General features: G+C 49.2%; 1 protein-coding gene and 2 long non-coding RNA genes across 31 annotated transcripts in view; 2 read left to right on the top strand and 1 right to left on the bottom strand.

The window, feature by feature from the left end:
• The window catches only part of LOC127923457 (uncharacterized), a 5,988-nt gene extending 2,179 nt beyond the window's left edge, over positions 1 to 3,809 (top strand). For both annotated transcript variants that reach the window (XR_008114457.1, XR_008114456.1), the window contains 3 exons: positions 916 to 1,146; positions 2,006 to 2,243; positions 3,747 to 3,809. This is a non-coding gene — a long non-coding RNA (uncharacterized LOC127923457). The remainder of the gene's footprint in view (positions 1 to 915; positions 1,147 to 2,005; positions 2,244 to 3,746) is intronic.
• The window catches only part of LOC127923458 (uncharacterized), a 6,269-nt gene extending 2,418 nt beyond the window's left edge, over positions 1 to 3,851 (bottom strand). Inside the window, exons 1-2 of one of the 3 annotated variants that reach the window (XR_008114460.1) lie at positions 3,809 to 3,851; positions 705 to 746 (exon numbers count right to left, since the gene is read on the bottom strand). This is a non-coding gene — a long non-coding RNA (uncharacterized LOC127923458). Of the gene's footprint in view, positions 1 to 704; positions 747 to 984; positions 1,028 to 2,074; positions 2,118 to 3,808 lie in introns of those variants that run through there. The other 2 variants (XR_008114459.1, XR_008114458.1) reach the window with 2 other exon arrangements.
• The window catches only part of LOC118383012 (regulator of G-protein signaling 22-like), a 61,902-nt gene that overhangs the window by 42,996 nt on the left and 8,906 nt on the right, over positions 1 to 10,000 (top strand). For all 26 annotated transcript variants that reach the window (XM_052507507.1, XM_052507503.1, XM_052507501.1 and 23 more), the window contains one exon: positions 9,459 to 9,638. In XM_052507507.1, coding sequence (XP_052363467.1) covers positions 9,459 to 9,638 — 180 coding nt within the window. The remainder of the gene's footprint in view (positions 1 to 9,458; positions 9,639 to 10,000) is intronic.

Below are 10,000 nucleotides of genomic sequence, written 5' to 3'. Positions count from 1 at the left end.
AGGTCCAGAGGTATAAGGTAAGACTGAACCAAACCTTCTGTTTTGGCTGTAGGTCCAGAGGTAAGACTGAACCAAACCTTCTGTTCTGGCTGTAGGACAGAGGTATAAGGTAAGACTGAACCAAACCTTCTGTTCTGGCTGTAGGTCCAGAGGTATAAGGTAAGACTGAACCAAACCTTCTGTTCTGGCTGTAGGTCCAGAGGTATAAGGTAAGACTGAACCAAACCTTCTGTTCTGGCTGTAGGTCCAGAGGTATAAGGTAAGACTGAACCAAACCTTCTGTTCTGGCTGTAGGTCCAGAGGTTAGACTGAACCAAACCTTCTGTTCTGGCTGTAGGTATAAGGTAAGACTGAACCAAACCTTCTGTTCTGGCTGTAGGTCCAGAGGTATAAGGTAAGACTGAACCAAACCTTCTGTTCTGGCTGTAGGTCCAGAGGTATAAGGTAAGACTGAACCAAACCTTCTGTTTTGGCTGTAGGTCCAGAGGTAAGACTGAACCAAACCTTCTGTTCTGGCTGTAGGACAGAGGTATAAGGTAAGACTGAACCAAACCTTCTGTTCCGGCTGTAGGTCCAGAGGTATAAGGTAAGACTGAACCAAACCTTCTGTTTCTTGCTGTAGGTCCAGAGGTATAAGGTAAGACTGAACCAAACCTTCTGTTCTGGCTGTAGGTCCAGAGGTATAAGGTAAGACTGAACCAAACCTTCTGTTCTGGCTGTAGGTATAAGGTAAGACTGAACCAAACCTTCTGTTCCGGCTGTAGGTCCAGAGGTATAAGGTAAGACTGAACCAAACCTTCTGTTCCGGCTGTAGGTCCAGAGGTATAAGGTAAGACTGAACCAAACCTTCTGTTCTGGCTGGAGGTCCAGAGGTAAGACTGAACCAAACCTTCTGTTCTGGCTGTAGGTCCAGAGGTATAAGACTGAACCAAACCTTCTGTTCTGGCTGTAGGTCCAGAGGTATAAGGTAAGACTGAACCAAACCTTCTGTTCTGGCTGTAGGTCCAGAGGTAAGACTGAACCAAACCTTCTGTTCTGGCTGTAGGTCCAGAGGTAAGACTGAACCAAACCTTCTGTTCTGGCTGTAGGTCAAGGGGTATAAGGTAAGACTGAACCAAACCTTCTGTTCTGGCTGTAGGTCCAGAGGTAAGACTGAACCAAACCTTCTGTTCTGGCTGTAGGTCCAGAGGTATAAGGTAAGACTGAAACCAAACATTCTGTTCTGGCTGGAGGTATAAGGTAAGACTGAACCAAACCTTCTGTTCTGGCTGTAGGTCCAGAGGTATAAGGTAAGACTGAACCAAACCTTCTGTTCTGGCTGTAGGTCCAGAGGTATAAGGTAAGACTGAACCAAACCTTCTGTTCTGGCTGTAGGTCCAGAGGTATAAGGTAAGACTGAACCAAACCTTCTGTTCTGGCTGTAGGACAGAGGTATAAGACTGAACCAAACCTTCTGTTCTGGCTGTAGGTCCAGAGGTATAAGGTAAGACTGAACCAAACCTTCTGTTCTGGCTGTAGGTCCAGAGGTAAGACTGAACCAAACCTTCTGTTCTGGCTGTAGGTCCAGAGGTATAATGTAAGACTGAGACCAAACATTCAGTTCTGGCTGTAGGTCCAGAGGTATCAGGTAAGACTGAACCAAACCTTCTGTTCTGGCTGTAGGTCCAGAGGTATAAGGTAAGACTGAACCAAACCTTCTGTTCTGGCTGTAGGACAGAGGTATAAGGTAAGACTGAACCAAACCTTCTGTTCTGGCTGTAGGTCCAGAGGTAAGACTGAACCAAACCTTCTGTTCTGGCTGTAGGTCCAGAGGTATAAGGTAAGACTGAACCAAACCTTCTGTTCCGGCTGTAGGTCCAGAGGTATAAGGTAAGACTGAACCAAACCTTCTGTTCCGGCTGTAGGTCCAGAGGTATAAGGTAAGACTGAACCAAACCTTCTGTTCTGGCTGGAGGTCCAGAGGTAAGACTGAACCAAACCTTCTGTTCTGGCTGTAGGTCCAGAGGTATAAGACTGAACCAAACCTTCTGTTCTGGCTGTAGGTCCAGAGGTATAAGGTAAGACTGAACCAAACCTTCTGTTCTGGCTGTAGGTCCAGAGGTAAGACTGAACCAAACCTTCTGTTCTGGCTGTAGGTCCAGAGGTAAGACTGAACCAAACCTTCTGTTCTGGCTGTAGGTCAAGGGGTATAAGGTAAGACTGAACCAAACCTTCTGTTCTGGCTGTAGGTCCAGAGGTATAAGGTAAGACTGAACCAAACCTTCTGTTCTGGCTGTAGGTCCAGAGGTATAAGGTAAGACTGAACCAAACCTTCTGTTCTGGCTGTAGGTCCAGAGGTATAAGGTAAGACTGAACCAAACCTTCTGTTCTGGCTGTAGGTCCAGAGGTTAGACTGAACCAAACCTTCTGTTCTGGCTGTAGGTATAAGGTAAGACTGAACCAAACCTTCTGTTCTGGCTGTAGGTCCAGAGGTAAGACTGAACCAAACCTTCTGTTCTGGCTGTAGGTCCAGAGGTATAAGGTAAGACTGAACCAAACCTTCTGTTCTGGCTGTAGGTCCAGAGGTATAAGGTAAGACTGAACCAAACCTTCTGTTCTGGCTGTAGGTCCAGAGGTTAGACTGAACCAAACCTTCTGTTCTGGCTGTAGGTATAAGGTAAGACTGAACCAAACCTTCTGTTCTGGCTGTAGGTCCAGAGGTATAAGGTAAGACTGAACCAAACCTTCTGTTCTGGCTGTAGGTCCAGAGGTATAAGGTAAGACTGAACCAAACCTTCTGTTCTGGCTGTAGGTCCAGAGGTATAAGGTAAGACTGAACCAAACCTTCTGTTCTGGCTGTAGGTCCAGAGGTTAGACTGAACCAAACCTTCTGTTCTGGCTGTAGGTATAAGGTAAGACTGAACCAAACCTTCTGTTCTGGCTGTAGGTCCAGAGGTAAGACTGAACCAAACCTTCTGTTCTGGCTGTAGGTCCAGAGGTATAAGGTAAGACTGAACCAAACCTTCTGTTCTGGCTGTAGGTCCAGAGGTATAAGGTAAGACTGAACCAAACCTTCTGTTCTGGCTGTAGGTCCAGAGGTTAGACTGAACCAAACCTTCTGTTCTGGCTGTAGGTATAAGGTAAGACTGAACCAAACCTTCTGTTCTGGCTGTAGGTCCAGAGGTATAAGGTAAGACTGAACCAAACCTTCTGTTCTGGCTGTAGGTCCAGAGGTATAAGGTAAGACTGAACCAAACCTTCTGTTTTGGCTGTAGGTCCAGAGGTAAGACTGAACCAAACCTTCTGTTCTGGCTGTAGGTCCAGAGGTATAAGGTAAGACTGAACCAAACCTTCTGTTCTGCCTGTAGGTCCAGAGGTATAAGGTAAGACTGAACCAAACCTTCTGTTCTGGCTGTAGGACAGAGGTATAAGGTAAGACTGAACCAAACCTTCTGTTCCGGCTGTAGGTCCAGAGGTATAAGGTAAGACTGAACCAAACCTTCTGTTCTGGCTGTAGGTCCAGAGGTATAAGGTAAGACTGAACCAAACCTTCTGTTCTGGCTGTAGGTCCAGAGGTATAAGGTAAGACTGAACCAAACCTTCTGTTCTGGCTGTAGGTATAAGGTAAGACTGAACCAAACCTTCTGTTCCGGCTGTAGGTCCAGAGGTATAAGGTAAGACTGAACGAAACCTTCTGTTCTGGCTGGAGGTCCAGAGGTAAGACTGAACCAAACCTTCTGTTCTGGCTGTAGGTCCAGAGGTATAAGACTGAACCAAACCTTCTGTTCTGGCTGTAGGTCCAGAGGTATAAGGTAAGACTGAACCAAACCTTCTGTTCTGGCTGTAGGTCCAGAGGTAAGACTGAACCAAACCTTCTGTTCTGGCTGTAGGTCCAGAGGTAAGACTGAACCAAACCTTCTGTTCTGGCTGTAGGTCAAGGGGTATAAGGTAAGACTGAACCAAACCTTCTGTTCTGGCTGTAGGTCCAGAGGTAAGACTGAACCAAACCTTCTGTTCTGGCTGTAGGTCCAGAGGTATAAGGTAAGACTGAAACCAAACATTCTGTTCTGGCTGGAGGTATAAGGTAAGACTGAACCAAACCTTCTGTTCTGGCTGTAGGTCCAGAGGTATAAGGTAAGACTGAACCAAACCTTCTGTTCTGGCTGTAGGTCCAGAGGTATAAGGTAAGACTGAACCAAACCTTCTGTTCTGGCTGTAGGTCCAGAGGTATAAGGTAAGACTGAACCAAACCTTCTGTTCTGGCTGTAGGACAGAGGTATAAGACTGAACCAAACCTTCTGTTCTGGCTGTAGGTCCAGAGGTATAAGGTAAGACTGAACCAAACCTTCTGTTCTGGCTGTAGGTCCAGAGGCAAGACTGAACCAAACCTTCTGTTCTGGCTGTAGGTCCAGAGGTATAATGTAAGACTGAGACCAAACATTCAGTTCTGGCTGTAGGTCCAGAGGTATCAGGTAAGACTGAACCAAACCTTCTGTTCTGGCTGTAGGTCCAGAGGTATAAGGTAAGACTGAACCAAACTTTCTGTTCTGGCTGTAGGACAGAGGTATAAGGTAAGACTGAACCAAACCTTCTGTTCTGGCTGTAGGTCCAGAGGTAAGACTGAACCAAACCTTCTGTTCTGGCTGTAGGTCCAGAGGTATAAGGTAAGACTGAACCAAACCTTCTGTTCTGGCTGTAGGTCCAGAGGTATAAGGTAAGACTGAACCAAACCTTCTGTTCTGGCTGTAGGTCCAGAGGTATAAGGTAAGACTGAACCAAACCTTCTGTTCTGGCTGTAGGTCCAGAGGTATAAGGTAAGACTGAACCAAACCTTCTGTTCTGGCTGTAGGTCCAGAGGTTAGACTGAACCAAACCTTCTGTTCTGGCTGTAGGTATAAGGTAAGACTGAACCAAACCTTCTGTTCTGGCTGTAGGTCCAGAGGTATAAGGTAAGACTGAACCAAACCTTCTGTTCTGGCTGTAGGTCCAGAGGTATAAGGTAAGACTGAACCAAACCTTCTGTTTTGGCTGTAGGTCCAGAGGTAAGACTGATCCAAACCTTCTGTTCTGGCTGTAGGTCCAGAGGTATAAGGTAAGACTGAACCAAACCTTCTGTTCTGCCTGTAGGTCCAGAGGTATAAGGTAAGACTGAACCAAACCTTCTGTTCTGGCTGTAGGACAGAGGTATAAGGTAAGACTGAACCAAACCTTCTGTTCCGGCTGTAGGTCCAGAGGTATAAGGTAAGACTGAACCAAACCTTCTGTTCTGGCTGTAGGTCCAGAGGTATAAGGTAAGACTGAACCAAACCTTCTGTTCTGGCTGTAGGTCCAGAGGTATAAGGTAAGACTGAACCAAACCTTCTGTTCTGGCTGTAGGTATAAGGTAAGACTGAACCAAACCTTCTGTTCCGGCTGTAGGTCCAGAGGTATAAGGTAAGACTGAACCAAACCTTCTGTTCCGGCTGTAGGTCCAGAGGTATAAGGTAAGACTGAACCAAACCTTCTGTTCTGGCTGGAGGTCCAGAGGTAAGACTGAACCAAACCTTCTGTTCTGGCTGTAGGTCCAGAGGTATAAGGTAAGACTGAACCAAACCTTCTGTTCTGGCTGTAGGTCCAGAGGTAAGACTGAACCAAACCTTCTGCTCTGGCTGTAGGTCCAGAGGTATAAGGTAAGACTGAACCAAACCTTCTGTTCTGGCTGTAGGTATAAGGTAAGACTGAACCAAACCTTCTGTTCTGGCTGTAAGTCCAGAGGTATAAGGTAAGACTGAACCAAACCTTCTGTTCTGGCTGTAGGACAGAGGTAAGACTGAACCAAACCTTCTGTTCCGGCTGTAGGTCCAGAGGTATAAGGTAAGACTGAACCAAACCTTTTTACACATATAAATACATAACTTCTATTGCTATATTCTTACATGTGTGACTATTTTGTCATAAAAGGAAAAGGAAAGGAAATGTAAGCATTGTGTTTTTGGCCTTATCCATGAAAACTGGACTGTGAGTGTTATTTCTGGGGTCTACACTGGGCCTTGGTAATCTGGTGCTGTTATCTCTGGGGTCTACACTGGGCCTTGGTAATCTGGTGCTGTTATCTCTGGGGTCTACACTGGGCCTTGGTAATCTGGTGCTGTTATCTCTGGGGTCTACACTGGGCCTTGGTAATCTGGTGCTGTTATCTCTGGGGTCTACACTGGGCCTTGGTAATCTGGTGCTGTTATCTTTGGGGTCTACACTGGGCCTTGGTAATCTGGTGCTGTTATCTCTGGGGTCTACACTGGGCCTTGGTAATCTGGTGCTGTTATCTCTGGGGTCTACACTGGGCCTTGGTAATCTGGTGCTGTTATCTCTGGGGTCCACACTGGGCCTTGGTAATCTGGTGCTGTTATTTCTGGGGTCTACATTGGGCCTTGGTAATCTGGTGCTGTTATCTCTGGGGTCTACACTGGGCCTTGGTAATCTGGTGCTGTTATCTCTGGGGTCTACACTGGGCCTTGGTAATCTGGTGATGTTATCTCTGGGGTCTACACTGGGCCTTAGTAATATGGTGCTGTTATCTCTGGGGTCTACACTGGGCCTTGGTAATCTGGTGCTGTTATCTCTGGGGTCTACACTGGGCCTTGGTAATCTGGTGCTGTTATCTCTGGGGTCTACACTGGGCCTTGGTAATCTGGTGCTGTTATCTTTGGGGTCTACACTGGGCCTTGGTAATCTGGTGCTGTTATCTCTGGGGTCTACACTGGGCCTTGGTAATCTGGTGCTGTTATCTTTGGGGTCTACACTGGGCCTTGGTAATCTGGTGCTGTTATTTCTGGGGTCTACACTGGGCCTTGGTAATCTGGTGCTGTTATTTTTGGGGTCTACACTGGGCCTTGGTAATCTGGTGCTGTTATCTCTGGGGTCTACACTGGGCCTTGGTAATCTGGTGCTGTTATCTCTGGGGTCCACACTGGGCCTTGGTAATCTGGTGCTGTTATCTCTGGGGTCTACACTGGGCCTTGGTAATCTGGTGCTGTTATCTTTGGGGTCTACACTGGGCCTTGGTAATCTGGTGCTGTTATCTCTGGGGTCTACACTGGGCCTTGGTAATCTGGTGCTGTTATCTCTGGGGTCTACACTGGGCCTTGGTAATCTGGTGCTGTTATCTCTGGGGTCTACACTGGGCCTTGGTAATCTGGTGCTGTTATCTTTGGGGTCTACACTGGGCCTTGGTAATCTGGTGCTGTTATCTCTGGGGTCTACACTGGGCCTTGGTAATCTGGTGCTGTTATCTCTGGGGTCTACACTGGGCCTTGGTAATCTGGTGCTGTTATCTCTGGGGTCCACACTGGGCCTTGGTAATCTGGTGCTGTTATTTCTGGGGTCTACATTGGGCCTTGGTAATCTGGTGCTGTTATCTCTGGGGTCTACACTGGGCCTTGGTAATCTGGTGCTGTTATCTCTGGGGTCTACACTGGGCCTTGGTAATCTGGTGATGTTATCTCTGGGGTCTACACTGGGCCTTAGTAATATGGTGCTGTTATCTCTGGGGTCTACACTGGGCCTTGGTAATCTGGTGCTGTTATCTCTGGGGTCTACACTGGGCCTTGGTAATCTGGTGCTGTTATCTCTGGGGTCTACACTGGGCCTTGGTAATCTGGTGCTGTTATCTTTGGGGTCTACACTGGGCCTTGGTAATCTGGTGCTGTTATCTCTGGGGTCTACACTGGGCCTTGGTAATCTGGTGCTGTTATCTTTGGGGTCTACACTGGGCCTTGGTAATCTGGTGCTGTTATTTCTGGGGTCTACACTGGGCCTTGGTAATCTGGTGCTGTTATTTTTGGGGTCTACACTGGGCCTTGGTAATCTGGTGCTGTTATCTCTGGGGTCTACACTGGGCCTTGGTAATCTGGTGCTGTTATCTCTGGGGTCCACACTGGGCCTTGGTAATCTGGTGCTGTTATTTCTGGGGTCTACACTGGGCCTTGGTAATCTGGTGCTGTTATCTCTGGGGTCTACACTGGGCCTTGGTAATCAGGTGCTGTTATCTCTGGGGTCTACACTGGGCCTTGGTAATCTGGTGATGTTATCTCTGGGGTCTACACTGGGCCTTAGTAATATGGTTCTGTTATCTCTGGGGTCTACACTGGGCCTTGGTAATCTGGTGCTGTTATCTCTGGGGTCTACACTGGGCCTTGGTAATCTGGTGCTGTTATCTCTGGGGTCCACACTGGGCCTTGGTAATCTGGTGCTGTTATTTCTGGGGTCTACACTGGGCCTTGGTAATCTGGTGCTGTTATCTCTGGGCTCTACACTGGGCCTTGGTAATCTGGTGCTGTTATCTCTGGGGTCTACACTGGGCCTTGGTAATCTGGTGATGTTATCTCTGGGGTCTACACTGGGCCTTGGTAATCTGGTGCTGTTATCTCTGGGGTCTACACTGGGCCTTGGTAATCTGGTACTGTTATCTCTGAGGTCTACACTGGGCCTTGATAATCTGGTGCTGTTATCTCTGAGGTCTACACTGGGCCTTGGTAATCTGGTGATGTTATCTCTGAGGTCTACACTGGGCCTTGGTAATCTGGTGCTGTTATCTCTGAGGTCTACACTGGGCCTTGGTAATCTGGTGATGTTATCTCTGAGGTCTACACTGGGCCTTGGTAATCTGGTGATGTTATCTCTGGGGTCTACACTGGGCCTTGGTAATCTGGTGATGTTATCTCTGGGGTCTACACTGGGCCTTGGTAATCTTCTTGAATGAATAATTGATCTGTCCCCCCATAACATCCCTCCCTCCCTCTCCCCCATTCCATACCATCCCTCCCTCCCTCTCCCCCATAACATCCCTCCCTCCCTCTCCCTCTCCCCCATTCCATACCATCCCTCCCTCACTCTCCCTCCATCCATCTCTCCCTCTCCCCCATACCATCTCTCCCTCCCTCCATTCCCCCCCATGCCATCCCTCCCTCTCCCTCCATGCCATCCCTCCCTCCCTCTCCCCCATACCATCCCTCCCTCCCATGCCAACCCCCATGCCATCCCTCCCTCCCTCTCCCCCATCCCTCTCCCCCCATGCCATCCCTCCCTCCCTCCCCCATGCCATCCCTCCCCCTCCCCCCATGCCATCCCTCCCTCTCCCCCCCATGCCATCCCTCCTCCCTCCCCCCCCATGCCATCCCTCCCCTCCCCCATGCCATCCCTCCCTCTCCCCCATGCCATCCCTCCCGCTCCACCCCCATGCCATCCCTCCCCCATCCACCCCCCACCCATCCCTCCCTCTCCCCCCATGCCATCCCTCCCTCCCCCATCCACCCCTCCCCCCCATGCCATTCCTCCCTCCCCCCCCATGCCATCCCTCCCTCCCCCATTCCACCCCTTCCCCCATGCCATCCCTCCCCCATCCACCCCTCCCCCCCATGCCATCCCTCCCCCATGCCATCCCTCCCCCCATGCCATCCTTCCCCCCCATGCCATCCCACCCTCTCTCCCTCCTCCCCCATTAGGATCTGTGTCATTCCCACTGTGTGGAGGCTGTAGTCCAGGACAAGGTGTCCACCATCATCAGCTGTTTCATCCAGTCCTCCGTCCCCCCAGCCCTGCAGATAGACATCCCCCCAGAGCAGGCAACACACATCCTGGAGAGGAGGGGGGAGATGGGGCCCTACGTCTTCAGAGAGGCTCAGGTACACAGACAGACAGACAGACAGACAGACAGACAGACAGACAGACAGACAGACAGACAGACAGACACAGACAGACTCACTGGGGAAGATATACCTACTCAGGTAGACAGACAAACAGACAGACAGACAGACAGACAGACAGACAGACAGACAGACAGACAGACAGACAGACAGACAGACTCACTGGGGAAGATATACCTACTCAGGTAGACAGATGGACGGACAGGCTCACTGAGCAATATACGCTGGGTGTACCAAACATTTCTCTTTCCATGAAGGTGTTCCTAATGGTCTGTCTGTCTGTCTGTCTGTCTGTCTGTCTGTCTGTCTGTCTGTCTGTCTGTCTGTCTGTCTGTCTGTCT

The sequence above is a fragment of the Oncorhynchus keta genome, unplaced genomic scaffold (genome assembly GCF_023373465.1).
Source record: "Oncorhynchus keta strain PuntledgeMale-10-30-2019 unplaced genomic scaffold, Oket_V2 Un_contig_2987_pilon_pilon, whole genome shotgun sequence".
NCBI classification, from domain to species: Eukaryota; Metazoa; Chordata; class Actinopteri; order Salmoniformes; family Salmonidae; genus Oncorhynchus; species Oncorhynchus keta.
The sequence above is the reverse complement of the archived record's forward strand: the minus strand, read 5'-3'. Positions and strand labels throughout refer to the sequence as shown.